At 34.4% G+C, this 26,862-nt stretch overlaps 1 protein-coding gene across 2 annotated transcripts; it reads left to right on the plus strand.

The window, feature by feature from the left end:
* Positions 1–141: 141 nt before the first annotated feature.
* LOC127855352 (3-ketoacyl-CoA thiolase B, peroxisomal-like) lies at positions 142–26,862 on the plus strand. 2 transcript variants are annotated; one of them, XM_052390850.1, is made up of 10 exons: positions 143–501; positions 1,095–1,243; positions 1,807–1,929; positions 3,953–4,054; positions 4,691–4,771; positions 8,807–8,903; positions 9,506–9,599; positions 10,606–10,785; positions 25,037–25,238; positions 25,961–26,862. In XM_052390850.1, the coding sequence occupies exons 1-10, from the start codon at positions 328–330 to the stop codon at positions 26,031–26,033; spliced, it is 1,275 nt and encodes a 424-aa protein (XP_052246810.1). In that variant the 5' UTR covers positions 143–327; the 3' UTR covers positions 26,034–26,862. The 2 variants fall into 2 exon arrangements, with proteins under 2 accessions (XP_052246811.1, XP_052246810.1); XM_052390851.1 differs by lacking the exon at positions 4,691–4,771 and having other exon boundaries at positions 142–501.

Raw genomic sequence — 26,862 nt, forward strand, 5'->3', positions numbered from 1 at the left:
ATTGACAGTTTATATATAAGTTTTTTTAAATGTGAACATAAGTAAAAACGTTCGCTTAACTGCATCGTTATCGTTAGAATTTAAAGTTACCCCGTATACATTATTTTTTCTTCACGTAAAAGTCAAAGACATTCCGAATAGCAAATCGAAAGTAGATTTCCGTTTATAAAGTGGTTTATAAACTAAAGAAAAACAACGTGCTAATTTATGACACAGGTGCCAATTTATGACACAGGCGATCTAAAATTTGACATTTCGATAGTGAAGGTTCAAACGAGCTGACAGAAATTTATATTTACACTATTTTTGATTTTGACAGAACCAATTATGGAGAGGTTAGGTGTGATAGCCCAGCACTTATATAGTGGTATAATTAAGAGTGACATTTGCAAACAGGAGGTTTCAGGTTCCTTGCCTAGATTCACTTTCAGCCCAGAGGACGTTGTTGTTGTTGCAGCCCTCAGAACACCCATTGGAAAGTCAAGAAAAGGAGTCTTCAAGGTTTGCTGTAAAGAAACTTAAAAGTTCTTTTAACAGGTTTTATGGCATTGATTAGACATGTTCACACAAAGTTAACAAGTATGTAAGCAACATTTTAAGTTATTGCAACCAGAACTTGTTTAAGTAATGAACTAGTATCGCCTTTGTATAAATGGGTTATTAATTTGGCTATTATGGTTCATGAATTTCTACATGCTACTACATACCTGTTAAAAATCAGATTTACCTATCAACTTTTTCTATATGTACAGTATATCTTGGGAATGGATTTATTAAAAAGCCATTTAAAACACAAGCAAAACCGTTTACAAACACACTAATGTTTGATCCAGTACTCATCCCTAAGGCCTCTAAATTTAGTATAAACATTGTAGGTGTATTTATGTTCTATCAGCAACCTCTTCTGTTATAGTGCGGACTAGTTCTTCTTGGATGCTTTGAGCTTTAATGAGTACCTTCGGCAGCAATCTGGAGGGAGTTGGATCATTACAACAATAGTGCCAATTAACACACTGCAATCAATAGTCTAAATTGATATTAGACGTGATTGTAGACATCATCCTTATATCAGCAACATTTTCTGTTATATTCAGGACACTCATGGTGATGATTTGTTATCTGCAGCCTTTACTGGAGTCTTGAAAAGCGTGAACTTTCCAGCCAATGAGCTTGGTGATATATGCATTGGAAATGTCAACGACTCAAAAGCCTCAGTCACCGCCAGATTTGCCCAGTTTTACAGGTTTTATTTGAATTTGAAGCTTATTTAATATTTTCTTAAGTAGACGTTAAATGAAATTAAGATGTCAAATAGTTACTGTAAAAAAATCATGTGAACTGACATGTAATATATAAGGCATTTAGGCGTTAGACTCCAAGTTCATTGTTTTATTTTGTTATATAATTTTAAACTTGAAGTTTGTACCTGTTCTCTTTTGTGTTTTTATGGTCAAGCTATATACTTGATACTTATATGATCTGTAAATAAATATCCTGATAAATAAAGTATGTTTTAAAGTGTAAAATATGGTATCAGCTACATGTAATTATTAGGATGCAACTATGGATACCATATTTATGCAACTATGGATACAATATTTTTGTTAAGGATTTCTTCAATAACACAATTTACTATGTAAATTATGCCTTTTATTTCTTGATTTTAATATATTTAAAGTTAGAAGTTTTCTGACTATGGTTACTTTTATGCATTTTCCAATTTATTTGGTCTTCTTGCTGAACAATGGATAATTTGGTATTAAAGTTCTAGTAAACTAAGATCGTTATTTGTCTGATTAATTGTAGTGGGATCCCATACACAGTTCCTGTGTCCTCAGTTAACAGACAGTGTGGGTCAGGTCTTCAGGCCTTCATGAACATTGCTGGAGGAATCAAGAATAAAGCCTACCCAGTTGGTATGGCTGGAGGGTATGTGAAATTTCACATTATTTACATAGTATATTTCCCAAACAAATATCAGGTAATGCATGTCTTGATTTGGAAAAGTAATATGATAATTAGACAATGTAATTATTTGATCTGGCACAACAAGTCCTTTTCACCCAGGATTTTAGTAATTTCGAAACAAAATAATGTAAGCCAACCTAAATATGGTAATGATATTTTAACCTCAGTTATTAGGGAATTTTTGTGTATTGGCCTTGAAAACAACAATACAGTACCACAGCCCAAAGTTTGTTCTATGGTATTATTACAACAAATGTTAGATCATTTGAAATGTTGATAAGCATTCCTGGGACATTTAATTTACCTTTAAAAGAATTTGACCAGTCGCCAAAGTATCGATCGCTCCGCCCACATTTTTAGATCAGCCAATCAGATATCGATTTTTCACACACCCCTCAGCAACGCTTATCTGGCCGCCATTTTGTCCGACAAACAAAGCGTGTTGTACATATGGAATGGACGTAATTTTAAGAGTTTACACAGATTTTATATCAAATGCATGATCATTACTGTACGATCATTATTCGAAATTGTAGGAACTATACATACTTTATAAAAGGTTATTATTTTATCTTTATTTCTTGAACATATGAACGAGTAATGAGAAAACAAACACAAAAAAAGTTTAACCACACCAGGTGTGTGTTCTATAAAACGTGTTATACCGTTTGATGCACACTATTATTAAGCAGTTTGGGCAACATAATAATTGCCACACGTGCTTATTAATCTCAGCGTAATTGTCGATGATTAATAAATAACAGTATGTTGCGTGGATCTCAGAATGAAGGAGCATTAAGGCATAGTTAGATACTGTACACAAGAAAAGAAAACTATTTAATTACTTAAATGATTTCCAATCATATATTTATTATCTGTGGATCATTAACAAGGGAAATCATTATAAATTGTTAACTAAAATATTGTTTTAACTAAAGTAAAAACAACAAAAAGGTGATTTCAACGCGGCTTAGCCAGCTTAAAGCGATTTCAAGTGTAAAATGTATGGCTTATAATACAACTACAACATTTCTAATACAACATATATTGATACGGGAAGAAATGTGAAAATTGCAATTAACATATAAGGGCCATCTTGTTATAAATAAGCAAATGCATAATATGCTAAATGTATTCAATTCGAATGTTCGTGAACAGCACCGTAATACCAAGATTTCATTTTTTGATAGTGAAATGTAACAGGTTCGCATTAAACATAAATGAAATAAAATGCATATTAGACTATCTGTTAATGAAACCACGAAATTAGGGCTGTATTAAATTATGGTTACAATCAAAATTTAATTAATATCTAAATAAAAAAAATCGGTGTCTTTTTAAAAATAACACAATAAAACAAAGATCTAAACATTTTTAATAAACAAAAAAACCATCATGATATGGATATGTAATTTGCATTCAATAAAAATATTTTCAAAATTATATATATATAACTCCCTATATAATATGTATAAGAAACGTTTCTGATAGCCAGTCTGCCGTTAACTCATTTATTTTGATTACGCCACTTCTCTCTAAAGTATTTATGATTGTATTGACATTTTACAAAGCAGTTTAGTTTAGCGTGCGGCTTTAATAATTTATATTATAGAAAAGAGCATAATGCATCATTACAAATATAGAATTTCCCTCACGTAATCCGCTATAATTGCGATCTGCTTGTCGGAGTTTTCTAATCACTAGACCACGTGACTATGTGGGCGGAGCGATCGATAATTTGGCGACTGGTCAATATTATTTAGCTTATTTGTTGTTTGTAAATGGCTATTGTATTAGGTTAAAATAAGACAAAAATAAATAAAAATATAAAACTGCAATGAACACATGTGTTATTGTATTGATTTGTGGATTTATTTTATAACTTGTTGTATTAGAACTAGTCAAATGTCAGTACACTGTTGACAAAGGTCAATGTCCTTGACCTCGCTAGTTTTCGCAAGTTAACCTGATTTGTTCTTCACAGTGTTGAAATGATGAGCAGAGACGAAATGGGAAAAGGTTTTGGGGATTTAAATCCAAAGGTTATGGACTTTGAAGACGCAAAAAACAGCCTCATTCCTATGGGGTAAGCAAATCATTATCTGTATGCACCATAAAACTTTAGTAGACTAAAAAAATAGTCTGAAATACAAATACCATATCTTTTGTAAATGTGTACATATTAATAAATGACAATTTTCAGATATTGACTGATATTGAGTGAAGTTTTATAACTATTTTGTTTTACAACATTTTGCAAAGCAATACACTACAGATCTATTAAATCACATACTGCTGTGTAACATATCAAATCAATTAACGAACACATTCACATTTTTGTTTAAACTATTTTTAAGAGTCTATTTATCTTGCTCAATAGGCATAACATCTATTTAAAGTAACTTCTTAGTGTTCCTTAGTCATCCTAAAGATTTCGCTGATAACAAGGGCGGCAAGCTTATTTGTTATAACATTGGACTAAAGTCAGAGGATTCGATTTCTTTCCTGGTCATGTAACTTTTGTTTTGATTTTGTGTTGATTGATCAGGAAATTATTTTATTTGGAAATTCTCTAGGGCCGTTGTTAGTAACTGTTATAAGTTTGTTCACAAAGTACTGGTAATTCATCTAAACAAGGAGAAGTGTGAGATTGAATTCAATACTGTTGAAAACGGCAAAAGAAACACCTAACAATAAACTGTCAGTTATGTTGTTATTGCAGTATAACCTCAGAAATTGTTGCAGAGAGATATGGTATTTCACGGGAGACTCAAGATGCATTTGCTCTCCAGTCACACCAGAAGTATGTTGTAAATAACGAGATTTTGTAGATCCTTATTGTGATAAAGATATATGTATATCCTACTGATATTCATATTGTGCCATTTATTGACTTAATTTTGAAGTGAAAGTTTGTGGATGTCTTCAAAGTACAATGTGAAAGTTTGTTGATGTCTTCAAAGTAAAATGTGAAAGTTTGTGGATGTCTTCAAAGTAAAATGTGAAAGTTTGTGGATGTCTTCAAAGTAAAATGTGAAAGTTTGTGGATGCCTCTTTACAGACTGTTAAGATGTTAATGTTAAAAGTTAAAAGTTTAAGTCTATGTTACATTCAATTAAAGACCTTTCTTACTAGATTCAAGTTTTAAAGGCTTTATTTCCAACTCTTAGATACTGATGAGCAGCAAACAGCATACAATATGAACAGACTGCGAGTAACTCGCATGCTGTTCTGGTTTTATGCTGTTTTCACATAGCCATTTTCACTTAGCCTCTGAGTGGGAAAGGGTTAAAAAAGATTAAATGACAGAATGTACAGTGGCAACCCTCTGTACCAGATCCTCTCTTTACCAGAATGTTCTTGCAATTGGGCAATCATTCCTGTACTGTTTTGTTTTCACTTTATATTCCTTAAATAAAATATGCCCAATACCAGAATCCCCATGCATTTCGGAAACCGGCCTATTTTTATATAATAAAATTTGCTTATAAGCAAACATAAATTAATTGCTTAATTATGTGAACTGCAGATCAATGTGTCACTAAATTAATAAACACACTTTAAATAATCAAACTGTTAAAAATGCAAATCAATATAGAGACTTATTGATGCAAACAATTGTGACATTTGGGTTTAGGAAAGTCTGCACTGGCTAATCAGGGATGATACTTTCCGCCTAAACTTGATTTTTGCTAAGAAAAGACTATCTTAAAACAAAAAATATCATAAAAGCTTAAAGCGTCATCCTGATAAGCCTGTACGTAATTACTACCCTACTAATGAAACTTTTTTTATGGCCCTGGGATGTCTGGTTTAGATGGTTTCCATTGTATATTGCACTAGGAACAAAAAATGGAACACATCTTTTATAGCTCAAAAGGGTGGCTTATAGCAGTCGGACTTTCTGTCAGTCATCAGTCCATTCTTTTGTCTGTCCGTCCATCTTATTCAAAATGCTTATAGGTATTTACCTGATCTTTGATATGTGAGTCTACCTGCATAACTGACAGATCAAGTTCAAGATTTGATATGGTCAGGGATCGACAAATCCACTCGCCCGCTCGTAATAACAAGTTGGAATGGACTCCGGACGAGTGAATATTCCGGCAGCGTTCGTCCTGCAGGGCAAGTGGCATATTTGGCCGAAAAGATTAAAATTTCAAGTTTTAAAACATTTTTGCCAAACAAAACAACGTTTAATCGGCGATTAAAAAATTTACCTGATGTTGATTATTGCACACTGCGCTAAATGAAAAAAAAACGAGTTGAAAGTGTGTTAAAACAGTTTATTAACTTTATTGAAGTTCATGAGTTAGCACTTAACAGTTCTATTTTATAACCAATAGAAATCACAATAAAACATATAAGTTACTGATTTTTTTCTTAATAAATTGCTGGGCAAGAACATATTTCAGCAGGGCAAGTGGAAATTCTTAGCTGCTTGCCCTGCAAGGCAAGTTGCTGAAAAACAATTTGTTGATCCCTGATGGTCTATTGATTGTTAGCGGAGTTACAGGCCTTGGACATCTCTAGAATAACAGTTTTTAAGAATTTTTCTTTTAAATTACACTTTTCTAAAATTGGTTTTGAAACACTTTCAGAAACTGACCTTATTTTTTGGTGTTTGAGTCAACCTACATGACTTACAAATCAAGTTTTAGTTTCGTTCCGGCCCATTTTTTAGCTTATCTGTTTATTGAAAAAAAAAAGAGCTTTTGTCATCACCTTGGCGTCAGCGTCCGGTTAAGTTTTGCGTTTAGGTCCACTTTTCTCATAAAGTATCAATGCTTTTGCATTCAAACTTGGTACACTTACTAACTATCATGAGGAGCTGGGCAGGCAAAGTTAAATAACTCTGGGATGCATTTTGACAGAATTATGTGCCCTTAATATACTTAGAAAATTGAAAATTTGGTTAAGTTTTGTGTTTATGTCCACTTTTTTCCTAAAGTATTAAAGCTTTTGCTTTCATACTTGCAACACTTACCATCTATCATAAGAGGGGACTGTGCAGGCAAAGTTATGTAACTCTGACTGGCATTTCGACAGAATTATGTGTCCTTTTTATACTTAGAAAATCGAAAATTTGGTTAAGTTTTGTGTTTTGGTCCACTTTATTCCTAAAGTATCAAAGCTATTGCTTTCATACTTGCACATACATGCCAGGCGTCCCGATCTCGGTGGGACAGTCCTGCTTTTGGGCCATTTGTCCCGGCATCCCGATATGAGACGATTTGTCCCGACATTCTTAAAAAACCATGTAAAGTCAACAATTAAACTTACCACCGCTAATCCCTGTATTGCCCCCAATTAAAAACCCGCTTCTGCTACTTGAGTGCACCAGTGTTGTTTTTGACACCTTATCAGCGATTTATCTGCAAATTATTGATTTTATCAGGCATTCAAACCACCGTGTTTTTATGATAGGGGTCTCTAATTGCTATCGAAAGATGTATCATACAGAAATAAACGCCAATGACACTATTATCCTGTGTATTATACCACCTAAGGTTATAAAACATGTCAAAACACCGATTTTGTACATAAAACAAATTGGATGCTGACCAATACGCATCGATGTTTCACATAAATTAGCTTTCGTTTTTCGACTGATTTTCAGAAAATAATTTGTAACAATCTAAATTTAGAGTTAATTGACGATTGTTTGAATAAGAAAAGTGCTCGATGCGCTCACGTCGCGTCACACCATTTACAAATGTTCAAGGGGATGTCAAGCTGTACGGATTGGATGTCAAATTGAGGCATACGGGGAAACCCCACAATTCAGTTTATGGAGTGTGTTAAAAAATGTGCTTACTTCCGGAGAATGGAAGAACGCAAATTTCTGAAACACATGTATCATCAAAATTGTGCAGAAAATTAGAGTTTTTGCAAGTAATAGACTGACTACCGACTAAAGTAAAGGTGAAATGATTGATCGTTTTAAGTGTCCTGCTTTTTGGTAAAATTTCCTGACAATTTTTTATGGAATGTCCCGATTTGGACCTGAACAATTCTGGCATGTATGTACTTGCAACACTTACTAACTATCATAAGGGGATTGTGCACGCAAAGTTATGTAACTCTGACTTGCATTTTGACGGAATTATATGCCATTTATACTAAGAAAATTGAAAATTTGGTTAAGTTTTGTGTTTTGGTCCACTTTACCCCTAAAGTATCATAGATATTGCTTTCATACTTGGAACACTCGCAAACTATCATAAGGGGACAGTAAAGGACAAGTTGCATAATTCTGGTTGTCATTTTTAAGGACTTATGGCCCTTTTTTGACTTAGTAACTTTGTATATATGGTTACATTTTGTGTTTAGATTTACTTTACTTTTAAAGTATCAAGGCTATTGCTTTCAAACTTCCGAATCCCCCCCCCCCAAATTAATTTTTTTCTTTATTAAAGATCATCTAATAAATGACCACCACAACCTCACACTATACCCCGCCCCACCCCCCAATTTGTTTGTTTTTTTAAACATGATCTTTTTTGCATTTTTTTTGCATTTTTGGAAGATAATGTCATAAATGACCACACCCCCACAATATACACTCTCTCCACTCCATCCCTCCCTCCCTCCTTTGTGATTCAAATTGAGATAGGTCCCTTCACCTTTAAAAAGAAAAATAGATGAGCGATCTGCACTCGGAAGGCGGTGCTCTTGTTTTACCGAGTTACGACCCATGGACTTTACAATTTTCTCTTAAAATTCTGCATTAGGCTTCCAAGTGCAGTAGGGGGTATTGTGCTTCACAAACAAAGATCTTGTTTTCCATACTTTTTGTTTCCAGCTTGTCTTATATGAGTTACTTATACATGTACAGGGCTGCCGCTGCTACAAAGAATGGCCTCTTCAAGGAGGAGATAATTGCAGTCACAGCACAGGTGGAGGGAAGTAACGGAGACAAGACCACCATTACGGTAGAGCTTGTAGTTGTTGTTAACAGTGAAAATTATTATAGCCATGCCATAAGAAAATGGTTCGTATTGTTTATGTGTCCAGTATAACTCCAGACCAGCCTGCGCAGTGGAGCAGTCTCGTCAGGAGCTGCGCTGTTGGCTATAAAGTCATGCAAGCTTTATTTGTGTCTTAAGAGGGCAGGGTAGCTCTGACCAGACTGAATGGGTGCGCAGGCTTAAATGGAGCTACTCTTACTGCATATGTTTTAAAATCTGTTTTTTGCATGACACTGGTCAAAATTATATTGCTTAATGGCTTATATGATCCAGTGCAGAGATAATATTTACTACTATTACTTATTGTATTGAGAAATCTTTATTTTTGCTTGAAAATCATTGATTCAGGTTATACACAGCTGATTGATCGCTGCGTCAAAATAAAGCTTTACAAAATTCAAAATTTTGTCAATACCAACAGTTGAAAATAAAAAAATATTGCCTTTGAATAGCTATTGACCCACATACCTATTTACCTGTTTTATCAAGCCCATTCCTAGACAACACTTTACGCACATGCATTGAACCCCCTTTTTGCACAGTGGGACTCGTATACTATCTTCTAGGTGACAGAGGATGAGGGTATCCGTGGGAACACAACTATGGAAGTGTTGTCCAAGCTGAAACCTGCTTTCAAACAGGGGGGATCCACAACCGCTGGTAATTAATTGGCTCTAATTGCATGTTTTTAAGCAGTATAAGCAACCAGAGCCATCAATGTCTGTTCTTGACAACTTGATTCAAGGAAATTTTAGTGCGATAAAAATATTTTTGAACTGGTCTTTTTGAAAACCTGGCGGAATGCATGTGCTTAAAGAAACATACCAGATTACCTGTGCATTTCACACAAGCTAAACTGTATATACTGAATTTTTGTGTAGAAAGGATTGTTTAAAAAAATTGTATTTAAGCGGCAAGTGTTATCCCTGATCAGCCTGTGCAGACTACACAGGCTAGTTGGCACTACACTTAACACACATACATTAAGCCCAGTTTACCAGGTACTAGGTCATAAATATGTAAAATAACATACATTGTTTAAATAGTTTGCTTCAACATGTGTTTCTTTATGTAAGTTCATCACAAAACTTAAACTTGTATGTGTGTACTTTCCTTAATTCTTTAAAATGTTTTTCCAAACCAGCCTTTCACATTTTACCTCTATTAATTTGTATGGACAATTTTTGCAATTAATAACCTTTTAACAGTTTTGTTAGGGCAATCATTGAAGTGAGCATCATTTTATGACAGGCCAAGGTTTTACATTAAAGAGTAAAAACCTTTAAAAAAAAAGACCAAACAATGTCAACATTTTGATTAAAAAAATTATTCTTCCATTTCAAAACACTTCAAAATGTCAACATTTTGCTGAACATAGAGTGTAATCCATATTTTTGTCTCGTATATAAGCTGTGTCGTACGAAAACTGGGCCAAATACATGTGCCAAATGTGTTGTCCAAGATAAGCCTGTGCAGCCTACACAGGCTCATATGGGACGTCTCTTTCCACCAAGACGTGATTTTTGTTTACAAGAGACTTCCTTAAGTTGAAAAATTCAATTAAAGCGGAAAGTGTCATCCCTGGTAAGCCCTTGTGGCCATCTGAGACAACACCTTACTGACATGCATTAAGCCCAGTTGTCCCACAATGTGGCTCATATTTCAGGCAATTCTAGCCAGACCAGTGATGGTGCAGCTGCCGTTCTGGTTGCAAGTCGGGCTGAGGCCCATAAACGCGGGCTTCCAATCCTCGGAACTCTGCGGGCGTTTGCAGTGACCGGTGTACCTCCTGATGAGATGGGGGTGGGCCCAGCAGCAGCCATACCTGTGGCACTGAAAATGGCAGGTATGTATCACATAACCCTTAATCACTTAGATACCCATTTTGACTCTGTTGTAGTCCATTAGACAAGCAAATAAGGTTAACCCTTTGCATGCTGGGAAATTTGTCATCTGCTAAAATGGCGTCTGCTGAATTTCAAAAATTAGCATTTTCATCGTTTTTTTTTCTAAGAATGCTTTCAGAATAGCAAACAGTTTGGATCCTGATGAGATGCCACATTCTGTGGCGTCTCATCTGCATCCAAACTGTTTGCAAAGGCCTATAAATTCGGTACCAGCGCTGAAAGGGTTAAAGACTTTCTCAATAGATTTAAGTTTTAAAGGTTTAATTTTCAACCCAAAGATACTGATAAGCAGCAAAAAGCATTAAACGTAAACAGACTGCAAGTTGCTTGCATGCTGTTCAGGTTTTTCACTGGTTGCACAAAGCCATTTTCACTTTGCTTCCGATTGTGCCTTAATTGTTTGGGTCGGTTAACACAATAAACTTTAGGACATCTTTTTTATGCCCCCTTTCGAAGAAAAGGGGGTATATAGTTTTCGAACTGTCCATCAGTCTGTCAGTCAGTGTGTCTGTCAGTCTGTCACACTTTTCGTGTCTGCTCTCTAATTCAAATAGTTTTCATCCGATCTTTACGCAACTTGGTCAGAAGTTGTATCTAGACAATATCTAGGTCAAGCTCGAATATGGGTCATGCAGGGTCAAAAACTAGGTCACGGGGTCGAAAAAACAAATCCAAGGAAAGTAATAAGCTTTAAATGAACATAATTATCTGACCTGCCAAATTATATATTTTTGTTAAATAAATCAAAGCGGCGCAGTAGGCGGCATTGTGTTTCTGACAAAACACATCGTGGTAAAAGGTCAAGGTCATCCTTCAGGGTCTAAGGTCAAAAATACAAATCCAAGGGAAGTAATAAGCTTTAAAGGGAGATAATTATTCAATATTGAACATAGCTACTTGATATTTGGCATGCATGTGTATCTCATGGAGCTGCACATTTTGAGTGGTGAATCTACAGTCAAGGTAGTAACCTTTTAATTATTTGCTACTAAAAATAGAGATTTGTTAGACAATTATTTTCAAGGGAAGTAATTTATATAATTTTAAATCTCTGATAATATATTTCCTTACCAAGAATTTAAGATCTTTTCACAGTTACTGTACAGATTTTTTATTTTGATTATTTATAACTCAAATGATTGATATGTCAGAGTTTTTTTTTAAATGATATAATTATCATTTTTTTCCTGTACTAATTTGTGAATGGTAGGGTTCATTACAAACCTGTGGACTAATGTCCATAGATACATGATGAAATCTGGCTATGATCTCTTTGGTAAACCACAGGCTTTGGTTGTCAGTGATGTCTGACTCGGTCATTTTTGACTGTCTACAGACCCCCCCCCCCTGGTTGGATTGGACAAAATCCAAGGGAAGTAATAAGCTTTAAAGATAGATGATTTCTATACCTGCCAAATGATAAATAGAAATTTTATTTCAAAGTGGCGCGGTAGGGGGCATTGTGTTTCTGACGAACACATCTCTTGTTTAATATTCAATATTCCCAAAATCTCTTGTTATTAGTCCCCTACAGGTTTGCGCTCTGTGAGTCTGTCAGTCAGACAGTCGGTGTGTCACACTTTTCTGGATCCTGCGATAACTTTTCACATTTTATGAAACTTGAAACATGGACAGATGGCAATATGGAGATTATGCACATCATTAAACCCCCACTAAACGAAGTTTAGGGGGGTATATAGGAGTGAGCTTGTCAGTCTGTCGGTCGGTCTGTCGGTCCGTGTCCGCTCTCTAATTCAAGTAGTTTTCATCCGATCTTCACCAAACTTGGTCAGAAGTTGTATCTAGATGATGTCTAGGCCAGGCTCGAACATGGGCCTTGCCGGGTCAAAAACTAGGTCATGGGGTCACTTAGTGCGTTTTAAACATTCAGCATGTTGTCTGCTCTCTAATTCAAGTAGTTTTCATCAGAGCTTCACCAAATTTGGTCAGAAGTTGTATCTAGATAATGTCAAGGCCAAGTTTGAACATGGGTCATGGCAGGTCAAAAACTAAGTATCGAGGTCACTTAGTGCGTTTTAAACATTGAGCATGGTGTCCGTTCTCCAATTCAAGTAGTTTTCATCCGATCTTCACCACACTTGGTCAGAAATTGTATCTAGATGATGTCTAGGTCAAGTTCCAATATGGGTCATGCCGGGTCAAAAACTAGGTCACTGGGTCACTTAGTAAGTTTTACACATTCAGCATGGTGTCTGCTCTCTAATTCAAGTAGTTTTTATCTTATCTTTACCAAACTTGGTCAGAAGTTGTATCTAGATGATATCTAGGTCAAGTTCGAATATGGGTCATGCCAGATCAAAAACTAGGTCACTGGGTCACTTTGTACGTTTTACACATTAAGCATGGTGTCTGCTCTCTAATTCAAGTAGTTTTCATCCGATCTTCACCACACTTGGTCATAAGTTGTATCTAGATGATGTGTAGGTCAAGTTCGAACATGGGCCAGGCAGGGTCAAAAACCAGGTCACAGGGTCACTTAGTGCGTTTTAAACATTGAGCATGGTGTCCGCTGTTTTTTTTGTGAAGACAACATGCAAATATTCTGTGTCAATGCGGCATGTGGGGGTATTCGTCACGTCTGTGACAAACTCTAATTTCATTTTGTTCCTACGTCAACTATTCTGGTTTCTATGGCAACAAATAGACTAGAGATATTGCTGAAAATGGTGGAGTTTCACCCGTAGGGGACTTTTATTGGTTTGCAATAGTCTTGTTATAACTGTCTTTCTATTTTAAACTGTTTAAAACTTAAAAGATTTTCTCATTTTACAAATGTGTAAGCATTCTATTGAATGGTTGGGTCAATTTTAAATAAGAAATTAGGTTTAATATTTTCATTTTAGTACAATTGAAGTTAAAATTTTCCTACAAAACATGTCAAATACATGTAAAAGTTTTGAAGGCGTTTAGAATGAAAAGAGCAATGAAACTTAGTAGGAACACAAGATAGGATGAATAATTTTAAAGTATTGTTTTTATGTGATGACAATAATAGTTAACATGAAAAATGTCTGTTGAACTGCGCAAGTGAATTTTCAAACAGGGAATATAACAACAACAACAGCAAGTTTTGTCAAGTTTGTAATACCAGTATGCACAGTTATTTATTGCTGGTATTGCATGGCTACTTCGTGTCTTATTCCATATGAGTATCAAGGTTCTTTCAAAGATATATATTATCAAGGTTCTTTCAAAGATATATATTATCAAGGTTCTTTCAAAGATATATATTATCAAGGTTCTTTCAAAGATATATATTATCAAGGTTCTTTCAAAGATATATTATCAAGGTTCTTTCAAAGATATATTATCAAGGTTCTTTCAAAGATATATATTATCAAGGTTCTTTCAAAGATATATTATCAAGGTTCTTTCAAAGATATATATTATCAAGGTTCTTTCAAAGATATATATTATCAAGGTTCTTTCAAAGATATATATTATCAAGGTTCTTTCAAAGATATATTATCAAGGTTCTTTCAAAGATATATTATCAAGGTTCTTTCAAAGATATATATAATCAAGGTTCTTTCAAAGATATATATTATCAAGGTTCTTTCAAAGATATATATTATCAAGGTTCTTTCAAAGATATATATTATCAAGGTTCTTTCAAAGATATATATTATCAAGGTTCTTTCAAAGATATATATTATCAAGGTTCTTTCAAAGATATATATTATCAAGGTTTTTTCAAAGATATATATTATCAAGGTTCTTTCAAAGATATATATTATCAAGGTTCTTTCAAAGATATATATTATCAAGGTTCTTTCAAAGATATATATTATCAAGGTTCTTTCAAAGATATATATTATCAAGGTTCTTTCAAAGATATATATTATCAAGGTTATTTCAAAGATATATATTATCAAGGTTCTTTCAAAGATATATTATCAAGGTTCTTTCAAAGATATATATTATCAAGGTTCTTTCAAAGATATATATTATCAAGGTTCTTTCAAAGATATATATTATCAAGGTTCTTTCAAAGATATATATTATCAAGGTTCTTTCAAAGATATATATTATCAAGGTTCTTTCAAAGATATATATTATCAAGGTTCTTTCAAAGATATATATTATCAAGGTTCTTTCAAAGATATATATTATCAAGGTTCTTTCAAAGATATATATTATCAAGGTTCTTTCAAAGATATATTATCAAGGTTCTTTCAAAGATATATATTATCAAGGTTCTTTCAAAGATATATATTATCAAGGTTCTTTCAAAGATATATATTATCAAGGTTCTTTCAAAGATATATATTATCAAGGTTCTTTCAAAGATATGAGTCCGCACAGTCTATTCAGGGACAACACTTTCTGCCAAAACTGGATTTTAGCTGAAGAGACTTTCTTTAAACAGAAAATATCATAAAGCAGAAAATGTTGTCTCTGATGAGCCTGTGTAGACTGCACAGGCTAATCTTGGACAACACTCTACACACATGCATTTAACACCGTCTACACAGAGCGAGGCTTTGTCCCGTAATCGTTCACAGTTCATAGACGACACATAGTTACTAACAATGTTCATTACTCTTAAATTACCGGTATGTAACCTATCATTCGATATCTCGTCATGCGCGAATTGCCAAGATGACGAGTTTTGTATTAACTACCATTTTCTCGTGTCACGCATGGGACAAGTCTACTCTATCTATTTATGTTAATTTCTCTGCATTACGTAGGATAAAATATTCAACAACACCATGTATCAGTTTCTAGTCCAATTTAATGTCTAACATACTTAATATTTTCGGTTATACAAATACAGTCTGATAGCTACATGATCGTATCTTTCTCGATCCGTACACCTCCAAGTCTAAACGCTAACTCTACCGCGGAGTGCCCTCTCCTTCCAAACATCCCCATTTTGTCCCCAAATTAATTTGCATATTTTTCCTTTAACTTTTTGATTGGTCCTCAGCTAGTATGGTTATTATTCATTGGTTGATTCGTCAGAATATTCTAGAAGGAACACTTTTTCATGTATTCACTTGCTTGGCGGATATACTAAAATTTAATCAATATATATTGGTACTAATCAATTTTTATTGATATAGAGTAATTCTGTTACTTTCGTCAGTACTATAACTTTTGTACCCCAGACAATAGGTGACCTTTTCATCTGTGCTGTTTATTGACCATGAGTGTTACTTATAATCTCGTATCTATATGCCGACTCTGGACTCAATGTGTTCTTATTTGGATTTAATCAGGTCTGACTTTCCATGTTATTGATTCCAATTATACCCCACCCTGAGTGTGTTTGCTACTTTAAATAAATCTTAACCAGGTCTTAGTTTTGTAAATACCTCCCATTATTAATTGTTCAGACTTTATCTTAACATTGCATATATACATTATTTGAATATACATATTATCCTTTTTAATTTCTATCGTAAGTATAAAGTCATAAGAATAAACGATAAACGATTTGTTTGCATACTCGCTACTGATATACTTGTCAATATTTCGTACGTAAAGAAAACCCAAATATTTCACCCAATTTCTCATCATTATTTGACACAACTTATCCTCTCAATTTGATTTTTATGTATTTTAGGATACAGAAAAATCTTTAAGAATGTAAGTATGGAAGTAAACGAAAACATATTAATACATACGATGTAGAAAATCAAACACGCAAACATGAAAACATCAGTGACTAAAACATATATATGATGAAAATCTGCAAATTATTAATGAAATTTTTATCGAATGTTTCTGCTGAAATAATAAAACGTCGGAATATTTAAATAGTCAATGTCAATCACAATGAAGTGGAATGTGTCACTGGTTTGGAAAATCCAATACGAATAGTGTCCATTTTTGACATCTTCGCTGGAGGCGATGTGGCGTCTAGGTGAAGAGATGAGACATCTGGTTGTAGATGGTAACATGCAGTCGATTGAAGACGTCGGCTTCCGAATGAAGACGATGATGGTCGGTCGGAGAAGCTGTTGGTCCTCGGCTGTTGCACGATTTAGAATACTTCAGACGTTTATTATAAAGAGTTCTGCAGAATGACTGCGCTCATGACTGTAGTATTATACTAATTGTTTATGTACACGTACTTAAGGTAACACACATATATATATATAAGTTCATAGACGATAAAATGTTCACCTAATATATGTACAACGTACGCGCGATTTTCATCATCAAGTCCTTTCATATCATATCATCGTATCTTTAAAAATCATTTTCGACGACGCGTGAAATGTCCATTAACAGTCCACTCGTTGTATGGTACTGATGCTGGTTCACAATTTGGATCCATGTCGACAATGTTGGATCCTAATTGATGTCGTCTGTTACGTCATCTGATTCTCGACGGATACATCGTCGTCGAAGATATCGGCATGTCGATGACATATTATTCTTCTTTGTCGGGGTGTTAAGATCTGATCACGATCTCAAATGCGTTATGAACGCATGTTGCTGCAGGCAAACCACGCCAACGATGTCAGGAGCGCTGCTTTTCTCCTTAACTTGTATCGCATTGGCAAATCTTATAGGGTCAATTACATGAAATGATAAACGGGCCTTTTATTTACATATTAATGGAATTTGCTATATAAGCACTCATATTACTATTCACACCTATGATAAGATATACTCAAATAAAATTAATGTGCTAAAGGAACGCGATTCTCATGACGCAAATTTATGATGTTTTATTTTAACTATACGCGTTTGTCTATTCAATGAAATGCATTGTGCTTTATTATGTTTTATTTACTTTGAGAACAAAAGTTTACAAACAAATTCCCTTGTCTTAATGTAGTTATTCTTATAAAGAAACGAAAAAGAATAAACTACATGTTCGATCAGCATCAATGTAATGAATCATAGCAATATAGTTGTATCTTTTACATTATACTAATAAAAGGTACACTGCTTTGCTTTTAAGGATATTTACAAACTGTATTAAAATGTTATTTATGCCTAAAATGTTGTTTACCTGAGCGCTGTAGGGCATAAGCTAGCGTTGGTTAATGTCGTTGTCAAGTGCGTTGTCATAAGCTTGTCATGTAACCGAACGTACTTAGTGAGTCCGCCTATTTTGAGGGTTATTTATACCAATTTCGTTACGTACTCGTCTAATTCGTGACCCACGCCTGTCATCAAGTAATGGGCGTCAAACGTGTGTATCTTGTCGTTGATAGACAGATAATGTATTTACTAATTGATTGTATGCATTTTGCGAGTCACGATTCTTATATTTTACGCATCGGAATGTCGCGTTTTTTTTTTTAATGTACCTATTAATTGTTTATGTGCATTTTGCGAGTCACGATTCTTATATTTTCTGTTTGTTACATATTACTGAAATATATTTATTATATCACCCGTTGACTTAAATATGACATTTTTATTTCATTCTAAACCCGTAAATCAATGCTAATGACGATACATTATCAAAATCGGACGATACCGTCCTCTATAATCCTGTTTTACATATATACTACATATACATTCAAAACATATTTCTCTATATACACAATTTTTGGGGTCTTTAAGTCTCGACATCTATCTCGCTTTATTTTGTAGTCCATTCATTTACATGTGTTCAGCCATTGTCTGAAGGCACGTGAAAATTGCTTTCTTCATTGCGTTATTTGAACGTGAAGTCTTTTTTGTCAATTTTCGTTTTTTGTGTTTTAACGCTACCGCGTCAATTTGCATCTGATCGTCTGAAGAATCATTTTCAAACCTACGTACAGGTGAGTTTTGTGAATTATCGTTATTGTAATGCATCGTATCTGATTCACTGGAGCTTGACTGTATATCCGCGAATTGTTTGTTTCTCAAATGTTTTTGCAATTCAGCGAGCGGTATGTTTTCCTCGTCATCCGTGTTATCTCTAATCTGTCGGGTCTGTTGCGTAATTACAGGTAACCCATGTACTGACGTATTTGAATCGCTATCAGAAGATAATGTGTCGTCCGCAAAGGCTAAATTTGCTTTTCTAATCGGGCGCGCTAGTGGTTTATCTATCATTGGCCATTCATCGATATTTGCGTGCCTTATTTGATCAGCGTGAACTTTAATAGTTGAGTTGTCTAACTGATTCTTTATTACGTATGTTAACGGCGACTTTTGTTCAATTATACGATAATATGGCCTCCATTTACTGTCTAATTTATTTGTACGTTGAAAGTTTTTGTAGTAAACGGGGTCATTGATTTCGAATTTAATATCTTTCGTATTTTTATTCGCATAATCAGCTTGTCTACGTTTCGATTTTTTAATTTGGGCACATACCTTTTTAAATGATTTGTGTTGTTCTTCTAATATTATTTTATGATAATCTTCACCGTGATATTTGCGTCTAAGCTTTAACAAGTTGTCTATTGGAAGAATAGGGTCTCTATTAAAAAGTAAGAAGAACGGTGTGTGCTTCGAAGTCTCGGATGTACAAAATCTCATTGCCGCTAAAGACATGTTTAAATGTACGTCCCATTGTTGTACATTTTCTTGAACCCGTTTTGATAGTATATTGTTCATAGTCCCATGTGAACGCTCGTTCATGCCATTAGACGCGGGATGATATATTGTCGTCTTTACGTGGTCAATGTTCATTGATTTTAATGTTTCAGTGAAAGCTGTGCTTGTGAATTCTTTTCCGTTATCAGTTATAATTCTTATAGGACAACTATGACGGCAATAAATCTCGTTCATTAACAGGTGTATTACGCTATCAGACGACTTATCAGGCGAAGCGAAAGCTTCTATGTATCCTGAGAATTGATCTACGAAACATATTATATATCTATTTCCGGAAAGCGTTTTCGGATATGGACCGCATATATCTATGGAAACAACTGAAAACGGAAACGGCGGTATTGAGGTATCCGACGATATGGGAGCTTTGATTGCTTTTAAGTTTCTACTTTGACATATAATGCACTTAGATACATAATCATTCAATTCTTTGAACATTTTAGGCCAGTAATATTTCTCTTTTAGTGTCTGGAAAAGCCTTTGAGACCCAGGATGTCCGTTTTCATCATGGTATTGCTTGACAACTGAATCAGTCAGGTGTTTAGGTACAAACAGCCTGAGAGTAGGTTCCTCATCTACGTTTGATATGTAGTACAGTATGTCATCAACCGTTAAATATCTATCATCTTCACTCTTGTTCTGTTTCCCTAATCTTAATCTCGCTTTAATTTCAGATATATGAGGGTCTTTTTCTTGTTCTATTTGCATATTAAGCCCTGATATATTATTGTTCGACGCTGTGTCGTCGACTGGGATTGGCTGCGGGGTAATAATATTATCAATTATTTGCTTGTGGTCAATGTTTGTAGAGTCGATTACGTTAATTTCGCGTGTTTGCTCTTGTTTATTTATTTGCGAATTGATTGTAAAATGTTTATCGTTAATATCTAATTCTAGTTCTGTTTGATCGCATTGATTATTCTTTATTTTGGTTTTTGGAGGTCGGCTTAGAAAGTCAGCAATAATATTCTTTTTTCCCGGTATATATTCAATTTTGCAGTTGTAACCCGCTATACTTAAGGCCCATAATTGTATTTTCTTGTTTTGCATCGGACTTTCCAATAAATACTTAAGCGGCTTGTGATCACTCTTTATAACAAATTCAGCATTGTGTAAATAATGGTGCAATTTACTTAGACTGTAAAATATGCTGTAACATTCTTTTTCAATGGTACTATATTTGCATTGCGTGGGGCTTAATCTGTGCGATATGAAAAATATCGGCTTTTCGTCCACATAATCCCCGGTCTCGTTACTGTCGCATTTTTGAGTCAAACAGGCTCCGACGCATTTATCAGATGCATCCGTATACAGAATATAACCTTTTTTTGGATCAGGGTATGAAAGATAAGGGATTTGCGTAAATGAGTCTTTTAATTGTAGGAAACTATCTTCGCATTGTTTTGACCATTTAAATGGGACATTCTTTCTCGTGAGATTAATTAGAGGCTCGACTACTTCTGAATACGACGGACAGAATCTCCTATAAAATCCCGCTGCACCTAAGATAGATCGTACATCGCGCACGCACTTTGGCCTAGGGAATTGTCGGATCGCTTCCACTTTTAACGGATCCGGCCTTATACCATTTTGATCTATGATGAAGCCTAGGTATCTAGTCTCTCTTTGTAAGAATTGACATTTTGATAGTTTTAGCTTTAGGTTATGTTTACTGAGACTCTGTAGTACTGTATCTACGTGTGATAAATGAGATTGCAAGTCAGGTGAAAATATTAAAATATCGTCTAGATACGCCACAGCGAAGCTCTCACAACCTTTGAGTACTTTATTAGCCAATTCTTGAAATATAGCACCGGCGGAGGAGGCACCGAAGGGCATAACATTAAATTGAAATAGACCCCTGAATCCCGAAGCGAAAGCCGTTTTTTCTCTGTCCTCTTCCTTTATAGGTATTTGCCAATATCCCGATATCAAATCTAAACTGGTGAAATATTTACTTTTACCTAATAACGCCAATATATCATCTATTAATGGTAATGGATAGGCAATTGGTTTTGTAATTTTGTTTAATTGTCTAAAATCAACACAAAACCTTTTCTCGTCTTTATTATCTTTGTTTGAGTCATGGTTATTTTTCTTTTTATCTACTAAAACAATAGGGAAGCTCCACGGACTTCTTGATGGACTTATTATGTTTGCGTCTAGCATTTCGTCGATGGCTTTATCTATGAATACCTTATTGTTTAATGGTGTTCGATACGGCCTTAATTTAATGGGTGGATGATCCCCTGTGTCTATGGTAAATTCTATTGCTGAAGTTTGTGTTAATTCTAAATTATTTCTTGCGAAGAGAGTTCTGTGTTTTAAGAGTATCGGTAGAATATTTTCTTTTTGATTTTCATCTACACGTAAATCTGATAAGATTTCATCTTTAGATAAACCTGATTTCGGCTGATTATTTTTAATAACTTCTTGTACTGAGCATATTTCATTATCATTTACCGATTTTATTCGCCCTATGGCACAGTGTCGTCTAAGCCTTATTGTTTTGTGCGTATTGTTTATAATTAAAATGGGAAATTGTCTATCACGCGTTGTCTTGACGACTGAATTAACAATTGTTAAACCGGGTTCATTATCAAAGAAAGAATTGCTTATTCCATTGAATTCATAATTCGTATTTGAACGTATGCAGTTTCTTTTAGCTTGAGCAAAGAGTCTATATGCAGTTTGTGGTTTTAACACAGTATGTCTAGTTAATCTCGCTATCGTTGAAAGATGTACATCTTCTTCTAGAGGTACATAACAGTTATCAATCCTCAAACATCCTAAATCAAAGTATAAACGGACACCATTATCTTGTAAAAAGTCTCTTCCTAAAATAACATTTCTATTAACGTTACTTACTACAAAAAACATGTGCTCTTTATATATGCTCCCTATTTTGAATCTCAATTTTACACTTCCGTGGACATGTAATGAATTTCCATTTACCGACTTTAGATTTACTTTTTGAAATATCAGTGCGGGTTTTTGTTTTAACATATCATAAGTACGTTTACTCACGATGCTGACTTGAGCGCCCGAGTCTATCAAGCTCCTAAATTGATAACCACCTGTTGAAATAACACAAGAATTTGGACTACCACACAAAGCGATATTATATGTCTCGACTTTTTCATTCTTACCATAGACCCCTTTTTGGTAAGAATTTCCTAGTTTTTTCGATTAATGTACGTTTTTCTTTGAGTACATTCTCTACTAAAGTGTCCTAATTTACCACAATTCCAACAATCAATTTTATCTTTCCAATTTTTGTCATATTCTTTCTTGCGCCTTTTATCGTTTTGATTTATCGTATGACCGTTCCGCCCTACCGTATATGCACTTATCTCGCGTTGCCTACGGCGACAGATTTCAATAGAATGACCGTGTTTCTTGCAATATGTGCAAACGATAGATGACCTAATATAATCGATATCTGTCTGAATATTATCGGTCGTAATGTTATCAAGTCCATTTATTTGTGATCGTAACTCAAACCTAGCTCTGACACTTTGCTCATGTACAGCGCTTTTTAAAGCATTTGATAACGTTGCATGATTTTCGCGCATTAATTTAAGTCTCAAATAATCGTGCGATAATCCGTCGATAAAAATTTCTACTAACTGTTTTTCAATATAGTCTAAATTTCCTTCAATATTTTCGTATGCGTCAGTCGCGAGAGATAAAAGTCGCTCAGCGTATATTTGAACATTTTCGTCGGTCTTTTGTTTAGTCGTCTTTAATAATGAGAAAGCGTATTGTGGGTCTTGAATTTCTGCAAATCTTAATTTAAGCTGTTCCTTTAAATCAGTCCATGTCCCTATCGGATCATCAGTCAAAAAGCGTTGTATGTAATCACTAACAAGCCCTTTACTAGATTGGTAAGCAACAAATTTTAATTTATTCTCATCTAAATTGGTAAGTGTTCCATATTTTTCTACATTTTTAATCCAATTTTTAAATTCTTTTGAATTTCCATCAAATGATTGTACCACCTGTGAAATAGTCTGAGTGCTTATGGCCGTTTTAACATCTTTAATTTGTTCATTTAAATTTTGAAATAATTCAGGGATTATTTGATTTGCCATTTTGATACAAGCGTTAGGAAATAAAACAGTCACTCACCGGAAGTTGCAGAATGTGTGCGGTCTGATGTCGTTGTTCCCGGCTCACGGTTGTTGTTACTGGTTACAGAAGTTGCCGAAACGGAGTTTCTTCGCGTTGTTTTCCATGGCTTCGTAATTGTAAGTGGTAGTATTTCTTTGTTCGAATCCTTGGTTCACGAGCACCATTTAACATCCTGTGTCCCGTAATCGTTCATAGTTCATGGACGACCCATAGTTACTATCAATGTTCATTACTCTTAAATTACCGGTATGTAGCCTATCATTCGATATCTCGTCATGCGCGAATTGCCAAGATGACGAGTTTTGCATTAACTCCCATTTTCTCGTGCCGCGCATGGGACAAGTCTACTCTATCTATTTATGTTAATTTCTCTGCATTACGTAGGATAAAATATTCAACAACACCATGTATCAGTTTCTAGTCCAATTTAATGTCTAACATACTTAATATTTTCGGTTATACAAATACAGTCTGATAGCTACATGATCGTATCTTTCTCGATCCGTACACCTCCAAGTCTAAACGCTAACCCAACCGCGGAGTGCCCTCTCCTTCCAAACATCCCCATTTTGTCCCCAAATTAATTTGCATATTTTTCCTTTAACTTTTTGATTGGTCCTCAGCTAGTATGGTTATTATTCATTGGTTGATTCGTCAGAATATTCTAGAAGGAACACTTTTTCATGTATTCACTTGCTTGGCGGATATACTAAAATTTAATCAATATATATTGGTACTAATCAATTTTTATTGATATAGAGTAATTCTGTTACTTTCGTCAGTACTATAACTTTTGTACCCCAGACAATAGGTGACCTTTTCATCTGTGCTGTTTATTGACCATGAGTGTTACTTATAATCTCGTATCTATATGCCGACTCTGGACTCAATGTGTTCTTATTTGGATTTAATCAGGTCTGACTTTCCATGTTATTGATTCCAATTATACCCCACCCTGAGTGTGTTTGCTACTTTAAATAAATCTTAACCAGGTCTTAGTTTTGTAAATACCTCCCATTATTAATTGTTCAGACTTTATCTTAACATTGCATATATACATTATTTGAATATACATATTATCCTTTTTAATTTCTATCGTAAGTATAAAGTCATAAGAATAAACGATAAACGATTTGTTTGCATACTCGCTACTGATATACTTGTCAATATTTCGTACGTAAAGAAAACCCAAATATTTCACCCAATTTCTCATCATTATTTGACAGCTTATATGTGTCTTGTTCTGATAATACTGGGCATAATGCATGTGCTTAAAGTGTCGTCTCAGATTAGCCTGTGCAGTCCACACAGGCTAATCAGGGACGACACTTTCCGCCTAAACTTGATTTCTGGATAAGGAGGGACTTCCTTGAAACTAAAAATACCATTAAAGCAGAAAGTGTCGTCCCTGATTAGCCTGTACGGACTGCACAGGCTAATCTGGGACGACACTTTACGCACACGAATAAAGCCGAGTTTTCTCAGAACACGACACATATATTTCAATCAACCAACCAGGTCTCACGATAGCGGATGTTGACATATTTGAGATCAATGAAGCCTTTGCAAGTCAAGCTGTGTACTGCGTTCAGAAACTCGGGATCCCTGCTGACAAAGTGAATCCCAAGGGTGGGGCCATAGCGTTTGGGCACCCTCTAGGGGCTACAGGGGCTCGAATGATAGCCACCTTGCTACACGAGTTGAAACGAAGAGGCAAGAGGTGGGTTTCATTTCATACTTGAACATCTGTTAACTTACTGTACCTGAGGTCTTATATTTATTAGGTTTACACTTAATCAATCAGATACACAAATTTAAAGTCCCTTAGAAAATTAAAAAAATTAATTCCTTTTTCAATAGATTCAAGTTTTTAAAGCTTCACTTCCCACCCTAAGATACTTGCAAGCCGCAAAAAACATGAAACCTGAACAGGCTGCGAGTTACTTGCTTGCTGTTCTGGTTATGTTGATTGCATATAGCCATTTTCATTTTGCTTTTGAACGGGAAAGGGTTAAGTCTTTTAATATCTCTACCAGAATTCAAAACAGGAATTTACAACTGTAACCCGAGTACATAAGTCAAATGCTATAGACAGTCTGTTCAGGGTAAGTTGTAGAAGCGAACCATATTAGATATTTAATGGTATGCTGTATTATGTTATGCACATATTTTAAATTAATGCCAAATATTAATACATTAGTTTTTACTAAAAATAAAACCATTTGATGCAAAATTAACTAGTAAGCAAACTTCCAAGTTTATAGATGACATCAATGAATATCAGTATTTTCGAACGGTAATCAAACATTATAAGCAGGTTAAATTAATCAATTTTGCTATGCTAAGAACACTTAATGAACAAATGTTATTTAATTAATCAGAAATGTGTGCTAATGAATCACAATAAATGTCAATGAACAAAATAGTCCAATATTATTTCAGGTCTTTTGGGGTGGTGTCCATGTGTATGGGGACAGGAATGGGGGCTGCAGCTGTTTTTGAACACAATCCTTGACTGCCTTCTGCAAGGAGAAAAACAGGGACATCAACACATTTAAGACCCTGGGCTGTGTATTATCAAGAAACTTATAAATGTTCTAAATAACTGAATTTTTAGGTTACAGCGATTTATCATTCATGTTCCTCAAATAAAGGACATGCAAGAGATTGAAAATAAAATGAATATAATTCCTAAAAATTTACTATAAATCATTTATGATAAGCAATTGTATTTGTTAACTTTGAACAATACCCACCGAGCACCTTATTGTGTAACACAACATTAAGTCCATGCCTTAGAAGTCCTCAAATCCTTAAAAAGCTGTTTCATGGCTACTATGGTGTACACGCTTATATAATTGTTTAATGACATTTTATATTTCTTATTTGCAATATTTTAAGTATAAACATTGCTTTTCACACTAAAAAATGAATATATGCCTTATTTATTACTTTTGTTAAATTTTTTAATTAATTCTGTAGATAGAGCCTCTGACTTTGATATAAACAAAATTAGAGGAAAAAATTATCTTCCACATCATGAAAGCCAGGTGAAATTAGCAATGTCATGAATAGGACTGATTCTAGTTTGATTGGGGTTTAGAAATATTTATCATAGGACTGAATATTTTTAAATTAACTTTATATGCCATATATGAATGCAATGAAAGGTTGATGAATGAAAATGAACATTACAAATAGTTTATGTTTTGGCTCACATTTTGCTCACATATTATTGTCACATTATTAATTGTGATATTGATATTTAATTTGATTTAATCTATACATTGTACCATGTGGATGTATGCATGTTTATTTATAGAGAAATAAACAATTCTATGCCA

The sequence above is a fragment of the Dreissena polymorpha genome, chromosome 13 (assembly GCF_020536995.1).
Source record: "Dreissena polymorpha isolate Duluth1 chromosome 13, UMN_Dpol_1.0, whole genome shotgun sequence".
In the NCBI taxonomy this organism is placed as follows: Eukaryota; Metazoa; Mollusca; class Bivalvia; order Myida; family Dreissenidae; genus Dreissena; species Dreissena polymorpha.

Excerpts from the sequence above, each read along its gene's own strand:
- LOC127855352 (XM_052390850.1), top strand. The coding sequence starts at position 328 with ATGGAGAGGTTAGGTGTGATAGCCCAGCACTTATATAGTGGTATAATT. Across the intron at positions 1,244-1,806 it reads AGATTTGCCCAGTTTTACAG|TGGGATCCCATACACAGTTC; the intron begins GTTTTATTTGAA and ends GATTAATTGTAG. Across the intron at positions 4,055-4,690 it reads AACAGCCTCATTCCTATGGG|TATAACCTCAGAAATTGTTG; the intron begins GTAAGCAAATCA and ends TTGTTATTGCAG.